The 18,622-nt window shown below is 38.4% G+C and overlaps 1 protein-coding gene across 3 annotated transcripts in view; it reads right to left on the bottom strand.

The window, feature by feature from the left end:
* The window catches only part of DOP1A (DOP1 leucine zipper like protein A), a 92,181-nt gene that overhangs the window by 39,223 nt on the left and 34,336 nt on the right, over positions 1 to 18,622 (bottom strand). For 2 of the 3 annotated variants that reach the window (XM_084622940.1, XM_084622941.1), the window contains exons 9-16: positions 17,740 to 17,848; positions 16,033 to 16,153; positions 14,730 to 14,849; positions 12,924 to 13,038; positions 11,419 to 11,652; positions 7,126 to 7,744; positions 3,846 to 4,120; positions 1,217 to 1,369 (exon numbers count right to left, since the gene is read on the bottom strand). In XM_084622940.1, the coding sequence (XP_084479066.1) occupies positions 1,217 to 1,369; positions 3,846 to 4,120; positions 7,126 to 7,744; positions 11,419 to 11,652; positions 12,924 to 13,038; positions 14,730 to 14,849; positions 16,033 to 16,153; positions 17,740 to 17,848 (1,746 nt within the window). Of the gene's footprint in view, positions 1 to 1,216; positions 1,370 to 3,845; positions 4,121 to 7,125; positions 7,745 to 11,418; positions 11,653 to 12,461; positions 12,492 to 12,923; positions 13,039 to 14,729; positions 14,850 to 16,032; positions 16,154 to 17,739; positions 17,849 to 18,622 lie in introns of all 3 variants that reach the window. The other variant, XM_084622939.1, reaches the window with a different exon arrangement.

Here is an 18,622-nt window from a genome sequence, read left to right as displayed (position 1 = left end):
CAGTTCAATGAAAAAAGTGCCAATACATAGTGATCAAGAACATGCAGAGAAGTTCTTGGGTTTTGTAGGAGTAATAAAACTTCTTGTTATACACTGCAAATGGCACTGATAGATCTTTACATCAGTTCTTAAAGATCATCAAAGGAGATGCTGAATGAGTTAGAAAGGCAGAATGAGAACCAGGAAGTCAGAGTCACAGGAGCCTAGAGAGAAAAGGAACCCAAAGTAGACAGTGAGCCAATAATTTTAAAAGAAGCAGATACATCAGACGGCTTATTAGAAGCCACCCAAGGCAAGAGGGTTGAGGACAGAAGAGACAGAGACCTCTAAACCACCAAAAAAAGAAGGTGGATAGCAAGGATAGAAGAGACCAAAATCAAGTGGGCCCAAAAGGAAAATAAGTGAGGGGGGTCTGTAAATAACTAAATGAAGAGAGGAGGGACCACCACCACCACTTTCAGGAGGAGTGACAAAAGATCTTCATGGAAGGCATGGCAATAAGAAAAGCTAATTTGGAGAAAGAGTAACAAGTTTTGAGGAGAGAAATGAAGTGGAGACAGCAGAACATGCCAACAAATAGATCGCTTATCAAGGCAAATTTATTGGAGGAGCAGAAGTTATAGGGTTTGCTATAATGTTGGTCAGAATACAGCAAGAGAAGAGAGCAGGAGGAAGAGTGGGCCTAGACTGAGAGAGAGAGAGCGCGCTGCAAAGGGAAGGAGGAGGGGGCAGAGACTGAGGTGGGAAGGAGGAGGATTTACGCCTAGGACTCAGGCACTCGGATCTCAGTTCAATTCCAAGCTTTACCACAGCCTTCTGTATGACTTTGGTTAAGTCATTAAAACTCTCTGCGCCTTACCTCTCCATCTGAAAAACGGGGACAATAACACTTCCTCTGCCTTAGAGGCACTGTGAGGATAAATGAATTAGTGGTTATAAAGCACTCAGACACTATCCATGATGGGATCATAAATTAATTAGATGAAGGACAGAAAGGAAAGGTGAGATGAAGATTTGTGAGAGTTCACAATTTTATAAACATGTTATAATTCTTTACAAATCAGTGTGTATATACGTGCACATATACATGAAATAGCTCAAACTGTCTTATGAGCTACCGAGTCCCTTACTCACACATGTCACTCTATTACTACATTTCCTGATGGTTCCTTTAATTCACCTTTTAATAATCACACAAACAGGAGGGAAGATTTACCTTGTCTCTGTGAGTCAGCTGCTGACTTATAACATCCTCACAAATGCTAGAAGATGGAACCAGGTTATGTAACTGGTAAAAGAGCTCCACACTCTTCTGATGATGTTGAGGAGTTCCATCACCCAACTGGTCCCACAGAGTTGAAGCTACATGCTTTGTAAATGAAAATATATTTTAAGTCAATGAATATCTTGTATTTTTCTGAAAAATTACTAGCTTTACACAATGAAAGGGACATATGCAGTATCAGTGAAAAATAAGAACAACTGGGGGAAATTATGTGATTATGCATTGCTTTTATCTCTACAAAAAAGCCAAAAAACACTGCAATACCCTACTGTATAAAGTTCCATAAAATTTCACTCTGAGGATGCAGTACTTGATAGTTTACATTTGTAAAAGTAGAATATTTCAATACTACAATAATTAACTACCTACTACAGAATATTCTTCTGCTGAGCATTTCTGATGACTTCCTAAATCACAAGAGTGGAGCTAGTGTAATTTGTCTCCAGAATTCTGTATCTAATATTGCAATTATAATGTAAAATTAAAATGTTTCTTTTGTAAATAATTTTAAAAACAGTTCACATTTCATAAGTCATAAGTAAGGCTGTCAAGCAATTAAAAATTAATCATGATTAATTGCCCGATTAAAAACATTAATCGCGATTAACTGCACTGTTAAACAATAATAGAATACCATTTATTTAAATATTTTTGGATGTTTTCTACATTTTCAAATACAACACAGAATACAAAGTGTACAGTGCTCACTTTATATTTATTTTTTATTACAAACATTTACACTGTAAAAAAGAAACTTCAATTCACCTCACTGAAGTACTGTACTGCAATCTCTTTATCATGAAAGTTGAACTTACAAACGTATATTTATGTAAAAAAGAATAACTGCACTTAACAATAAAACTATGTAAAACTTTACAGCCTACAAGTCCACTCAGTCCTACTTCTTGTTCAGCCAAACACTCAGACAAACAAGCATTCAGTGTTGCGGGAGGACACGGGAGAGGGGAAGTAAGCAATGACTTGTGCAGGACAAGGGTCTGGGAGCACAGGGGGTGTCAATGGGGAGCAGCAAGCAATAACTTGTGCAGTAGGAGGGTGAGGAAGGTGTCTTGCTGCTGCATCTGGAAAAGTGGTTTCTGGTACTGGGCTCGCCTCCTTTTACTGAGCTAGGTGGGCTCCCTTTGGCTGAGTGAGGCCTTGTTTGCAAGGGAGGGTGGATTTTACCTCAGGGACTCATCACACTGCAGGGGAGGAGAGGCTGGTGCAGGGAGGCTGAGCACACCAGGCCCATATTCTCTGTGGGGTACCCCCAGAGTGGGCAGCCAGCTAGCAGCAATAGGGTACAATGCAGGGGAGCTGGTCCCGGGAGGGAAGGGTCGGCCGTGAACAATAGGGCCAGGGCTGGCTAGGGTGACGATACATCCCATTTTGGCCAAAATGGTCCCCTTTTTCGGCTCTGTCCCACCCATCCCTACTTTTTCACCAAAACAGGGTACTTATCCCAGCTGCAAGGCAGAGCAGACAGTGGCAGCTGCTGCCTGGGGATCAGCTGAAGGCAGCACTGCCCGCCAGCAGGAAAGTGGAGAAATTTGCTGCTCACAGGCAGTGCTGGCTTCAGAGTTGACCACTGGGTGGCACAGAGCTGGGGGGAGGGGCATCAGCCTCAGCCAGGGGAGGCACAGAGCGCGGGGTTGGGGGGGAAGATCAGCCTCAGCTGGGGGAGGCGCGGAGCTCGGGGGCCCAGCCCCAGCTGTGAGCAGCACAGGACTCAGCCCCAGATGCAGGCAGCACGGAGTTGGGGGTGGGGGGGGAGTCAGCGCCAGCCCCAGCCCTGGGAGGCATGGGGAGGGCGGCTTGGGGGCGAGCCCTGCAGGGGGCGGGCAACTCCAGTGAGGCCCTGGCCCTCCTGTTTTTACTTTAAAAAAATATGGTAACCCGAGGGGGGTGGGGAGTATCAAGATCTCTACTCCCCCATTGGATCCAGGATGAGAACTATGTCTTTTCTCTAGCCTCTTCTCTTCCCACCCTCTGCTGGCGGCCTGCATTACTGCACCTGACCAGACAGGTTCTCCAGAGCAGTTCATGCTGCCCTCCCACCCAGAGGATCTGAGATTAAAGCGAGTTAAAAAAAATTAACGCATTAATTGTGCTGTGCCTTAATCGGACACATTAACACCAGTTAAGTGACAGCCCTAGTCATTAGTATTCTTGTTTTTGTTAAACCCCTATCTACCCAGAACATCTTCTCTCAGTTTCATGTCTTGGCTACCTCTCACAACATCTTCTCACGTCTAGTAACTCACTTCTTTCATTTATATTTGCAAAAGACCAATTCAAATCAGCTGTTTATACCTACACTGTGTGGAACTACCTTTAGTAGTAGTAGCTAAATATTTTAATTTGAACAGTAAAACAGAAAATAGCAATTGTCATATAACCCAGTAAGGAAGTTTTATTCCATAACCTAAGAAAGTATAAGAAGGGCAAGGCTGTTGATACAGAGTTGGAAAGAAAGTGTGTCTTCTTGTTGCTGGAAATACAGTCTAAAGAAACTAACGCACAAGAAATAAATGCATGGGCAGTAAGATGATTACTGTACCTTGAAAAAATCTGTCTTTTCAACCATATATCTCAGGTTGCCTTGAGTAAGAGGAGGCCTGATAACTACAGCAACTCTTCCTTGGTTTGGACTAAGGGGCTGTGCAGTTTCCACACTGTTTAGGTTTTCTCCAGTGACAACAGCAACAGATTGAGTCAATCCAACCAAGTCCATTACCAGAGAAATAGCAACACCTTGAATGCTAAAATCACTTGCTTGTCTACAAGCATTCATAAGAGTCTGAAGCCACAATGGAGGCTGTACTTGTTCACAGTCTGAAATGAAAATAAAAGGAAATATTTTCCATTACAAGTGAAATTGTTGTACTGCAATTAATTTTTCTTCCATTCTGCATACCTACTATGCCTCACAACCTATAGTAAATCAACTCTGCAGTATTCTTTTAACGTCTATATTTGTAACCCTCTCTCGTAATACTTATCTGAGAAAATGATTTGTAGTGTCAATAATTCTCTTTATTTTTAATAAAGTTGGTAGCTAAAAAGAACTGAAGCACCATGTCATACCTCCCTTTTAAATTATGTAAAATTTAACAAATGAAAAGGCATTCGAACAAATTATAAATGTGATATTACTATACTAATTTATATAGCACCAGAAGATGTACATGGCATTTTACATTTAGCCAATGTGCCAAACAAACATAATCCCAAAAACAGACAAAAGAAGATATAACTCACAGAACAGCAAAGGTCATTTTCTTATGATAAGAATAAACAAACACAATAAGCTCTTATGTACTATATTTTTTCCTCTAGTCTAGGTGAGGTGAACACAAATTGTCCTGCTTTCAACACAACACTGCATTAGATCACTATATTTTACAAATGTGTAAAAGTTCACAAGTCAATCCTAGCACCGCTAAATCAGTTTCAGTATCTCTGTTCTTAAGAGAAAAGTGTATTCTGACCTTTGACATAAAACTGAATACGATGGGAAGAAGAGCAAACATATTCTTTGCAATTTTAGCTCAAAAATAGTTGGGTTGAATGTATTTCACACCTTTTAGAGAGTATATTTCTATACTATACTAGAGTGCACATTGCTTTTATTTGTTCTCCTGACATAATTACTGCCGTCAGGAAATTATCATGAAAGAAATAATGAAATATAAAATCTTGCAACCTAATAATTTTGTTCCAGAAATAACTCCATGGTTTCTTTTGTCAATTTCCACTAAATTTACACAAAAAACTTACTGCAATTCAATGCAAAGTTCATAATGTGAATTGGACTCAAGTAAAAACCTCTTCAGAAACTGAGCGTTAAGCCAGATTTTACACAAATATATATATTTACCTACTCACATTCTTCCCTCATTATCATGAAGTGATCATGAGCTAATTCAGTTTAAACTAAAAGGAAGGATAAACAAAAACAGGTCTGCAAATAAGTTTGTAACTAGGATCCTTGATTTCAAAAGGGCAAACTTTAAAAAATTAAGAGAATTAGTTAGGGAAGTGGACTGACCTGAAGACCTCAAGAATCTGAATGTGGAGAAGGACTGGAACTACTTTAAGTTAAAGTTGCAGAAGCTATTTGAAGCCTGTGACCCAAGGAAGGAGACAAATTTGTTGGGAAGGATTGCGACCAAAACAAGCATCTCAAGAACAAATGGATATAAGCTGGCTATCAACAAGGTTAGGCAGAGTGAAGTTCTGGAACAGCCTTCAAAAGGGAGTGATGGGGAGCAAAACACTTAACTGGCTTCAAGGCTGAGCCTGATAAATTTATAGAGGGGATGGGATGATGAGATGGCCTACAAATGACCTGTGGGCCATCTGTGACCTCTAGTAGCAAGTACCTCCAATGGCCAGAGATGAAACATTAATGAGGAGGGCTCTGAGTTATTACAATGAATTCTTTCACAGGTGTCTGGCTGGTGGGTCTTGCCGGCATGCTCAGGGTCCAACTGATTGCTATACTTGGTGTCGGGAAGGAATTTTCCCCCAGGTCAGATTGACAGAGACCCTTGGAGTTTTTTGCCTTCCTCCACAGCATGGGTCCCGGGTCACTTAAAGGTTTAAACTAGAGTAAATGGTGGATTCTCTGTAATTTGAAGTTTTTAAATTATGATTTGAGGATTTCAGTAACTCAGTATGTTACAGGAGTGGGTGGGTGAGGTTCTGTGGCATGCTATGTGCAGGAGCTCAGACTAGATGATGACGATGGTCCTTTCTGGCCTTAAAGTCTATGAGTCTAAAACAGAAATGTAGGGCTGGAAGAGAACTTGAGAACTCATCAAGTCCAGCCCCCTGTGATAAGGCAGGACTCAGTAAACCTAGACTACCTCGGACAGGTGTTTGTATGACCTGCTCTTAAAAACCTCCAGTGATGGGGATGCCACAACCTCCGTTAAAAGCCTGTTCTAGAGCTTAACTACCCTTAGAAAGTTTTTCCTAATATCTAATTACAGGGCACTGTTTCTTTCCCATAAAATGCCCTCTCAACACCATGCAATGCTCTCTACCACAAGTCAAAAACAAAAAGCTACATTTAAACAATCTTAAGTTTCAAAGATGAATAAACAAAATCCCAGATGTCAGAGAGAGGGCATTTAATTATAATGCAAATTTACTCCTAATTTTTCAGTTCAGTAACTGTACCTGTGAAATTTGTGAATGTTGTCAGCTGGCACTTATAACCTTAATCTTAAACACTACATTTCAACAGCAAAATAAATTTAGAAATAAATTTAGAAATAAACTCTTGGGTAGTGCAAATTTTACTGAACTGAAATTTATAACTTACGGTTATACATTTGTTTCAAAGGGCATAAATATGGATAACAATCTAAACTATTAAAAAAGAGTTAAAGGCATGTTTGATGTAATCTTGTCACTATTCCATATATCTATTCAATGTGCAAATACATTCCAAGGCACAAGAAGAACACTAGTAACAAAGAACCTTGATGGATCCATGTATTATGTATTTCACACGTCGACAGCAGAATCTAGAAACTGGGTTCCACTCTAAGGTTCTTCCGTGTAATACATATTCATTACTCAAAACATACATGTATTAAAAATCACATCAAAACATCAATTTTCTTGTAACTGTATTAAAAATATTTTAGTTTCTAAAATGTAATCCAAGTCATAAAAGAAAAAAAAAATCTATGTCCCTACAAGGAACAACAAGCAACAATGTAAATATAGAAAGACTCCAACTACTTTTCAGATTTTCTAAAGAACAGTTTAAACTAAGAACTGAATATACGAGGAAAAAAAGGAGAAAGTAAGAAAATGTTACTTACCAAAATCAGATTTCTCAGGATGTAATTCTGATGTGTGGCTCCCCTCTGCAATGTAAACCGGAAAACTTGAACATTCAAGATATAACTGACATGCAGCAATAAAGGCAGAAAGGTATTCTTTTGGCATTTTATTTCTTTTTTTCCCCTTAGCATCTCCTTGTGATTCTCTGTCCCATTTTGTAGATTGTCCTTGCTCTCTAGTGAGGTCCATTTGAAGCTCTGTTGCCAAGGGCTGAGACAAGGAATTACTCTGAATTATATACAGGTTGATAAATCTAGTTAAAAATTGTTGGACATACTCCAAGCAGCACTGCATTGCAGTCTTTTGGATCATCTTCCCACTTCGAGTTGCTGACCCCTGTGCAATTATGGAAGGAGGCTGTACAATGGTTTCCTCAGATCCCACAGTCGATGCTGTCTCAGTCTCTGAGGATGTGCTACCTATAATAGCGATACCAGGTGCTTCGTGGCCTTCACTCAATGCTCTGTCAATGTCAACAGCTGTATCTGCCTGGTACTGTACAAACTCAGTAAATCCACTTTCTGATGATCGACTGCTTGGAGGATTTTCACCATCTTCGAATACATCATAAGGATTTTCAAGTGAAACTGATGGCAGCTAGTTGAGATAAAAGTATAGATAACTATAGATTAAACAGTAAAAATGAATGTCACTAATTAGTGATAAGAAATCATTAACTTATTTCCTAGTTTGAAAAGAATGGCAGTTTTGAGTTCTCCTTAGGGTTGCCAATTTTCACTGGACACATTCCTGGAGGTTTCCTCACATGACATAATCTTTAATTAAAGATTAATCTTTAATTCCTGGGAACTCCAGGACAATCCTGGAGGGTTGGCAGCCCTAGTTCTGTTCTATTACGAAGTTTTAAATTATGTGTTTATATACTCTTATTGTTGATCCCTTCCATACATTTTCCTGTCAAAACCAAGTTTTTAAAACTCCCAAAGAAGTATATTTACATGGCATGTCAACTATAACAGGAGATATCACTGTCTATCAACTGAAATATATGCATTTTAAGAAGATTTTAAACAAACAATTTATATTTTAATATGGATTGAGGGAGAAGGGATCAACATAGTAAAATTATAAGTCATTTGAAAAAAATCCTCAAATGTTAAAGAGAGTGGAAGACAAGGCACTAAAATTTACAGTCATTTTAGCTAGACAAGATGGTTGAGATAATATCTTTTATTGGACCAACTTCGGTGAAAAAGACAAGCTTTTGAGCTACACACAGCTATCCTTCAGGTCTGGGAAAGGTACTAAGAGCGTCACAACTAAATACAAAATCAAGCACATAGTTTAGCATAAGTAGTTAGCACATATTGTAAGGGACCATTCAAGGGTTGAAAGATATTACCTCACCCACGTTGTCTCTCTAGTATCCTGGGACCGACACGGCTATAATAACACTGCATAGTCATTTTAGCCGACAGACTTCCTGGAATGTTTAGGTTTTAGGATTTTCTTACATAAAGGAGCTGGCAGCTTGCAATCTGTTAACTGGAAAACTGTTCCAGTCATAGGAAGCAATATGAAAGGGTGGTGGAATGATGGAAGTGGGTGAAGGAGATGAAGGGAGTTGTCAAGAGAGAGGCTTGAGAGGACTGGAAAGAGTGGGAAGAGGTAAAATTTCTCTACAATCAAGAGATAGTTTTATAGGATGCCAATGCTCAAATAATTACATTAAAGATAGTAATGAATTTTGACCTACAATTGTGTAGGTGTATAGTTGGTACAAAGCTTCACGATTATTGTTATTGTTGTTGTTAATTTGTACTATTTAACCAGGATGAACTTGTTTCACATAATGTAAAATACTACAGATTGTCAAGGCATCTTTCAAAAAAGAGAAAACAGCTGAATTTTGGAGCCAAAAATGAGGAATTAAAAGAATTATTAAACAAAACAGAAATTTTCCCAACTGCATACTTTTAAAAAACACCATTAATTATTAATGAGTCGTTCGAAGTTCTTTACGAAATTAAGAGTTTTAATTCCAATATAATAAATAGCAATCAAAATCTAATGTGTTAAAAAGTTGGGATGGTCTCTCAACACAGAGCATAAATTCTTAGATTCTCAGCATAAAACTTGGTACCTAGCATCTTTCCCTCCTGTACCCAAAATATGTAATATATATAAAATCAAAGTGTGGGATTTCCTTCATATAAGTTTGTAGTTGTGTAAGACTTAGTATATTTTGGTTCAAAAGAATTGATCACTTACAAGATTTTTTAGAAATGTAAACTGTTAGCAGGTGAAAGTAAGCCAGTACGGCGTACCAGCAAGAGCCAGTACACAGCCAGCCGTACTGGCAGGGGGCAGCTTCCCCAGGCCAGCAATTTAAAAGGGCCTAGGGCTCTCGGCAGCGGCCAGAGCCCCGGCCCTTTATATCGCCACCAGAGCCCCAGGGCTCCCAGCCACTACCGCCGCTCCAGCTACCATGGGGCTCTGGTGGTGATTTAAAGGCCACAGGGCTCCCGGCCACTGCTACTGCAGCCGGAGCCCCAGGGTAGTGGTGGCAGCCAGGAGCCCCAGGGCTCCAGTGCCAATTTAAAGGGCCCAGGGATTTAAAGGCTCTGCCCCTTCCGCCCCTCCCCACCCCTTCCGGTTGAGGGCCCCCCCCCACATACCTTTCTCAGGACCCCGGCCCTGCGTACTGGTAAGTCCCTTCAGTTACTTTCACCCCCGACTGTTAGAAACTGAAATTTGTTTGAAATAGAAACAGTTGCTGGTTTTTTTGTTCCTTCTCTTTGTTTATTAAATGATTTTGAGATATAGAATCATAGAATCATAGAATATCAGGGTTGGAAGGGACCCCAGAAGGTCATCTAGTCCAACCCCCTGCTCAAAGCAGGACCAATTCCCAGTTAAATCATCCCAGCCAGGGCTTTGTCAAGCCTGACCTTAAAAACCTCTAAGGAAGGAGATTCTACCACCTCCCTAGGTAACGCATTCCAGTGTTTCACCACCCTCTTAGTGAAAAAGTTTTTCCTAATATCCAATCTAAACCTCCCCCACTGCAACTTGAGACCATTACTCCTCGTTCTGTCATCTGCTACCATTGAGAACAGTCTAGAGCCATCCTCTTTGGAACCCCCTTTCAGGTAGTTGAAAGCAGCTATCAAATCCCCCCTCATTCTTCTCTTCTGCAGGCTAAACAATCCCAGCTCCCTCAGCCTCTCCTCATAACTCATGTGTTCCAGTCCCCTAATCATTTTTGTTGCCCTTCGCTGGACTCTCTCCAATTTATCCACATCCTTCTTGAAGTGTGGGGCCCAAAACTGGACACAGTACTCCAGATGAGGCCTCACCAATGTCGAATAGAGGGGAACGATCACGTCCCTCGATCTGCTCGCTATGCCCCTACTTATACATCCCAAAATGCCATTGGCCTTCTTGGCAACAAGGGCACACTGCTGACTCATATCCAGCTTCTCGTCCACTGTCACCCCTAGGTCCTTTTCTGCAGAATATACATATTTGATAAAACATTAAATTAATTCAAAAGAACTAATTTATCTGATCTATGCAAATTTATAAAAAGGCATTGGTTAAGAGCTTTAGAACTATCTCCAAATGGTAAAAGGAAATGATGACTATGATGCCTGATCCAATGCCTATTGATATCAATGGAAGTTTTGCCACTGAATTCAATGGACACTGGATCCAGCCTTTAGAGTTTTTTATATATTGGCTTAGAGATTTATCCAAATATTTCTCAAGGGAGGTCTCTAATTCTTACTTAGGTCCTGAATTTGAAGTGACTTATGCATATACTTAACATTAAAAAGTATGTATAAATCCTTGAATGATTGGGGCCTTCATCTGCAATTAATTGAGCAGTTCCAATGTTTTTATTAATCAAGGCTCAATTATGTTTACATTTATTGTTATACATTTTTTTTGTAAAAGACAGTTTATATTTTTCCCATCTACAGTTTGCTGCTTTTGCATGTTTTAAGAAACTTAAAAATGACTGTAAAACTAAAAATAGCACAAGCTGAACTTAAAAAAAGGTGGAAACAGGACTGAGAAAAATGGTGAGGAACTTGAGGAGACATACAATATTATACTAACAAATTCATCAGAAGAAGATGGGTCAGGTTTTTGAAAGTACTCAGCATTGACCTAACTTGAAATCACTAGCGAAATTTCCCACTGTCTTCAATACTAGCAGAGTTGGGCTAACACTGAGAATTTTGAAAAACCCACATTTTACACAAAATTAATACAAAAGGATGCAAAGGCTATTAATAAATTACCTTTTTATCTTCCCATTCTTTGATGGAGCTGTTGTGTCCACTTGGAAGCTGCAGAGTACCATCTGTACCTGCAGACAATAGCGGAGGTTGAACCTTACTAAGGATCTTTGAGCAGAGCCTGAGGGAATCAGTTAGTTCAGACAAGTGCAAAGTGTGAAGATGGCTTGTCAATGCAGAAATCATTCTGAGCAACAACTGAGGCAGATGTTCTGTTTGTATTTCAATGTAGGTCTCCTAACAAAAAGATGATAAAATTGAAAAAGTGTCTTATAACCCCCACCCTAAAATGTATTTGCTATAGCTATACAATAGAACCTTAGAGTTACAAACACCTTGGGAATTGAGGCTGTTCATAACTCTGAACAAAACGTGGTTCTTTCAAAAGTTTACAACTGATCATTGACTTAAGACAAGTCTGAAACTCTACTCTGCAAAAGAAAAATGCTGCTTTTAACCATCTTACTTTAAAAGAAACAAGCACAGAAAGTTTCCTTACCTTATCAAATCTTTTTTTTTTTAATTTCCCTTTATTTTTTAGTAGTTTACATTTAACACAATACTGTACTGTATTTGCTTTGTTGTTGTTGTTGTTGTTGTCTCTGCTGCTGCCTGATTGCATACTTCTGGTTCCAAAAGAGGTATGTAGTTGACCCGTCAGTGTGTAACTCTGATGTTCGTAACTCTGAGGTTCTACTGTACAACTATCACATACAGTTAATTTTATTCTAAGCTTCTTAACAATGCAAGTGGCAAATAAAATCTAGAAGCCCTCCAAGTCTGATATTCTATGCATTAACTTTATGAGGGATAAAAGGGAATTGTTTTTCAGTGCATGTTTAATCATTGGATATGCTCAGAGTTTTCAGAATTTTAAATCTCCTTCATTTATACTACAAATAGATTACAAAGAATTTTGTAACACTGATGGGATTAAAAAATTACCCCCAATCCCCTTTGTATTTTAATTTTCTCAAAATACAGATTTAAGAGTGAAAAGTAGCAAATCATTAATAACTAAAGGAAAAACAGGCTGAATGCCATACCTGACACAGCACTCTCATACTTCTAGTAGGCTTTGAAATGAGAAAGCAAAAGAATTGAGGAGGGAAGACAGATACAGGAAAAACAGTTCTAGCAGTCTTCATCAAATAAAGCAATGTCAATAGATAAAAGAAGATAAATATCTTACTGTGACATTCAGAACAATTAGCACCCAATGAATTGCATCATCTAACTATTTATCATATAAAACCCCAATGCAACAGGTTACATTTGTAACTAATACAGTATAAATTTTAGAAAAGGAAAAGATGGGATACAATTCAAAATAGAATCAGATGACAAACAAGCTAACAGAATTTGCAGGCTCATGCATCAGAAGAACATAAAGGCTGATTTGTTTATGTGTCAAAATCCAAAATTCAAATTTCAAAAGTGCTTTATAAATCAGAGTACAGAAGTAGTGTCCTCATATACCTACAACCAATGAAGAAAGGAATTCTTACCAAAGAAACTATATCCAACAAAAAATCCACTAGTAGGCAGAAATTGGTCAGGGGCAGCTCAGCTGACTCATTACCACCTACAGGCCCAGTCTGAAGTCTAGCATGCAATGTCCTCCTATGAAATTAAAATATGTTATTGTTGTTTTTGTTTACATATGACATGATTAAGTAACAACTTAATTCACAGGTGCATACGTCAAGGATGCTGCATAAGAACAAACTAGCAGCCCAGTTGTTCCTTCTTCAACAAACAGTTGAATCAGTTTATAGATGACCATACAATCCTTATCTATCTGAAATACAAAGGAAATTCAATATTTTATGAAGGGCAGCCACACCATTGTGTGCCATGACACACATAAGCAAGGCTGGGCTACAGGAAATTGTTTTGGTAAATCCATACATTTTCCCCTCACTTGGTGGTTGCCTGTTTTCTTTCATTCAGAAATTCAGAATCTGCTTAAAACACAACAAAATGGAAGAAATCCCCCTCCCTGCCAAAGGTAAATATTACCAAATAGTAACCAATTTCATCTCAGTTTTCAGGAAAGTCATACTTTCAAGGAAGTTGCTATTATTCTGTGCCTCATACTGGCACCTTTATCTATAGCGCTCTCAAAGTCCCCATCTGAAATCCATAGTTTTCTTCTAATTAAAATTCCCACTGTGGGAAAAATAGCTTTCTGTGCAGAGTATCATCATACAGATGAAATTTAATACCCACGTATAAATAGTAACTTACATTCATATATTTATCCTTGAGAGTCTCTCAAGGCTCCTTTTGCCGTAATTCTGAGGAGGTAGCATTGCCTTGAAAGGCTATGAAGGACCAGTGAAAATACCTTCTAATTTTCTAAATGTTTTTTAAATTTGAACAAGGACCACAACTCAGAGCCTAAAAAGAGGAACACCTGTGAGGAACGATCTCTCCAGATATGACGACAGTATTTTCTCAAGCCCAGATCTGTACAGTATTTAATAGAAGGGTAAAGAGTCAAAGCATTGTAAGCACCGATGCACATCTTTTGCTCGCCACGCAGATTGTTGATCAGAGGGAAACATTTTCAAAACCCTTTTGGGGCACAGGCTAAGAGACCCAACAACATACACCAAAAACAACAAAAAAAGAACATTTCTACCTAATCCAGTCAAATATATCATATGCTACAGATAATGAATTTATAGGAGGATAACTTTATTACATGGACAGTAAGTGTGAAACAATCTACCCAAAACCTTTTCTTGTCACTTTTTCCAAAGGAATTTACCTATCCATGCTGAAGAGGCAGTGGCAGGAAGACAAGAGAGCTCTGCAAAGATTTCTCTTACTAAAATCAAGATATCAATACCTTGATTATTCCCAGATCAAGAAAGGGAACTAAAAATAATCTGAATCTCAGAAATTAGGCCTGGTCTATACTTTGAAGTTTTACTGGTTTATCTACTTTGGTTACAGGGTGGGAATTTTTTTTACTGAAATAGCTATACCAGTGAAAGTCCTAGTGTAGACACAGTTATATCAGTACAAAGTGACTTATATTGGTATACTTATTCCCCTCCCCATGCAGGAGTAGCTATACCAGAACAAACTACCTTTATACTGATATAACTGCATCCACACTAGGGGGATTGCATTCCTTTAATTATACGGATATAGTTAAAACAATACAAGTTTCTAGTATAGACAAGCCTTTGCAGGTGGAGTACAATTATTAGTACATCTTGTCCACCTCCCTGTCAATACACAAACCAAAAAATGTAAAGCCAATTCCAATTTTACATTTACAGCTATTAAATACAACTTACCTACAACATTCTTCAAACCAACGAGCAATGTAATCCCACATATAATAAGGCTCAAAGGAATTAAAGAGAAGATTGGCAGTTTTAATCAGCTCTGCGGTTTTCTTATTTTCCCTCAATTTGCTAAAAGAAAATAAAAAATAGTAGTACAATTTAATATATATTACTATGCTGTGATTTAAGTGTTATGCAAAGGCGTATAATTCTGAATTTACTCACTGCAATGCTGATATTAACACACTGGTTCCCTCCCTCTCCTTTAATGGCAGCTCTTCAGCTGGGCATGCACTATTGCTTTTTACATCATGTCCTTGCATGGTTGCCATACTTCTTGCTCATCCCACTCTGTCTCAGATCTGTTTTCCCTTTTCTATATATTTTTACTGGATCTGGTTTCCAATTTTCATTCTTATTTTTCTTTATTTTATTTTTCTCCCCCTTCCCTGTCCTCCTCCAACATTCTGTTTCCCTCTTTGTCTCAGCTGCCTCTCTCTCTGACTCCACTCTCCTGGTCTCTCTACTCCCTTCATTTTGCTCTCCCTTTTTCTCCTCCCTAATGGCTTCTCTTTCTTTGCCACCCCCAAAATCCAGAGAGATCTGTACTAGACCTCTTTTGTTGCCTCTCTTTGTGTGCAAGAGCAGATCAGAGGCTCTCTGCCTGTGCAGCCTCCCAATTTCTGTTGCTTCATTGATGCAGCTTCTCTTCATGTTTCTGAAGACAAGTGACTTAAGGGAAGCCCACCTGCTGCTCCCTAGTTTCAGCCATATCTGTAGTGGTGGAGGAGTGGGTCACTTTCCCCACTCATACCATCTTCTTCTCTCTGCTGACACCTCACATAACTTCACCCGCCAGCCTCTCACCCCTCACTGCTTTTTCTCATGAGTGCCAAACATGGGAAAGGGAGAGCTCTTAGAACTCTCTTCCTGCCCGTCCATGACACACAGCATTCACATGGAGTTTTGCCTTCACACGGAGTTTTGCCTTCACACCAGTAAATGTACATTTACAGTAAACAATTGCAAAATAAAGTGACTGATATTGGTACCTTTTTAGCACAGTAAATGTCATTAAATAAAATAAAACTATAGATGTCCATTCCATCATGTCCCAAGGAAAAGCTTCAATTGAGATCAATGAGAGCTTTGCCTTTCCCTTTCAGAGGAGCAGGCTTCAAGATATTGCTGCGTATTTAGCATGCATTCAGCAATAAACAAGTTCTACTATTTATTAATGTTTATATTTAAAATTTATACTATTTTCTGTTAAAGAGGAAGCATATGTTATATTCTTTTCCTTGTACTCTACCTGCTTAGTTGTGTGTGATCTTTGCTGAAGGAAAGTTCCATCTGAAGATCCAGCTCAGCTTTGCATTGTGTATATAATGTTCTAAATACTTCAATCAATACATCCTCTAAGATTACAGGTCCTAAAATGACCATGAGAAATAGCTGCAATGACAACCTTGTAAAATTAAGGACATTCCAATGATCAGTATCTGAACCCTAACCAAATCATTGGAATCTACAGTTTCATTTACTAAAGCCACAAAATCACTTTTACTCAGATAACTTACAAAGCTGAACAGAATCCCACTTATATTTTGTGCATTCTTATGCATAGTAGAATTTAAAACTATACATATTTTATACAATAATATGCTATTCAATAGGATGTGCAGGCAATTATCTGTGTGAATCCTAGTGAGTTAAATTTATCTCATAAAGCTAAACCTTGACATCTCATGATGAAAATCTACCTGACAGTGTAAGGTAAAAAATTAGAAGTAAAATATTTTGAGCATCTTTACTCTGATTCAGTTGAAGTGGGTTCTTCTCCATTTTTGGCTACAAATGTGCAAGACAGTCTTTGCATCAGACTCACATTAGATTCCAACAAACTCCTGAGGTTTAAGAAAAGCATCTGACTTTGAAATGAGTTGCAATAGTTCACAAAGTGGTCTGTCTTCAGAGGAGAGGAAGAGCTTTCTGTGCTTTCTCTTGGCCTCACCTTGCTCCCATTAGTGGGAACACCACCACTGACTTCTGCAGGAGCAAAGTCTTCGTTTAATCTGCCAAACCAATTTGCCAACATGATCCTCACAGCTGTGCTTACTTCATTAAATCTTAATGTGCACAGTGTCAGTAAGATTTAAACTGTCTGGCTCAGAAATTATGGGTGACTGAAAAGCCAAACTATATGATAAAAAAATACAGTTAGACTTTGACGACTTCTCAGTCATTCATAATTTCTGAGCCAGGCATTTTAAATGTTACTGACACTGCATATGTTAAGACTGAGTGAAGTGAGAACAGATATGTGGATCATGTTGGCAAAATTCCATACATATGTATCATCTCTCCACATCCCCACACTTTTAATTTCCACTTACTGTGGATAATGTTTGTAAATATTAAGGAATTTAATTACATGTTTGTTTATTAAAAATGACTACATCCTTTATAAGCCAATCAATTCTTACTGATAAGCTCTTTATGTACTAGACAAAATGTGGTATTATATTTTTAATATTTCAAAACATGTGTGTGTTGGGATAATGAGCAAGGGGCCTTGGGATCACATAAGCAGTAGTTATTGGGATATTTTTCCCATTTCTCTGTAACAGTGTGGTGGCTATGGTTTGTTTTTCTTAGAGAATTAAAAATCTAAATAGCATTCCCCTCAAGATTCAAATAACTTTGGGAAGATCAATTTTGGGGCCTAAACTACTTCTCAGTATTACTTTAACTTCAGATTTACTGCATGGAGTAGAACAATTAGGTTTTTGGGGGGAGGTGAGAAAGTAGTATGTGATTACATTGGAAGACACTATATAGTCCAACTCTACCATCTATTTACTGCACATTTCTTGAACATACCTACTACTTTGTTAATATCCTCCACTTAAGAAGTTATCCAGAACATTGCTTTATATGCTAGTCAACCAAAAGAATTAATAATTTTTAGCAAAATGTAACAAAAAATATATTTAAGGTTAGAAATATATGAGAGTACCTAGTTCAGGTTTGTCCAGTAAACTGATAAAAATCCGAAAAGGCTTTAGGTCCTGCATCAGTGTGCTCTCTTCTCCATGTCCATTAACTTGTAAGATTCCCACCATTGCCTATAAAAAGCATACACAGATCAGAAAATCAAGAAGAAAAGAACAGCTTCAGAAAGCAGGCAATTATGAAAACATGCAAAAAGGGGAATTACTCACAGTGGAGGAGACCCTGTTTTCTTACCTCCCTGCAGCTCATTCTCCATACCTAGGCATTCCCCTTATTGTCGATCACATTCTATTCCACAGAAGTGGAACATATTCTAATATTTGTAGAAAGGTGGGGAACACACAGTATAGTAGCATAAATAGATGCTTACTCAAAATTTCTTAAGAGTAATGAACAAGGGGTATAAAGTGATGATGTAGCTACTTGAGAAGGTAAAAAAAAATAAATAAAGGGCTAAATAAAACAATAATCTACCTATTCAGGATGCAGCTTGGCTGTCAGACTATTTTCTTTAGCTCAACTGTATAGAACAAGTAGCGACGAAAGCTTCAAAAGGAAGGGAAAACAATGAACTCCTATACTGAAGTACTTTATTCCATGCCACCAGATGCAGAATAAAACTAACTAGACTCTCAGAAGCTATTTAGTTTCTCTCTGCTGCTGGCACAGCAATCTATGAGTAGGCGCTAGTGCATTTCTTCTAGAGCTTCTAAAAAAGAGAAGACAGAAGGAATGAGACAGAAAAAAGGTTTGATCTTCCATTTACTAAGAGGTGAGTATCATCACACAGTATCTTGGAAAATCTTCTACACCTGAACATGCTTTTAGAGAGGCAGACTTTTCAAGACATGGCATCAAAGGACAAGCAAGTCCAAAAATCAGAAGAA

The sequence above is a fragment of the Lepidochelys olivacea genome (assembly GCF_965140295.1).
Source record: "Lepidochelys olivacea isolate rLepOli2 genome assembly, chromosome: 3".
NCBI lineage: Eukaryota > Metazoa > Chordata > Testudines > Cheloniidae > Lepidochelys > Lepidochelys olivacea.
The sequence above is the reverse complement of the archived record's forward strand: the minus strand, read 5'-3'. Positions and strand labels throughout refer to the sequence as shown.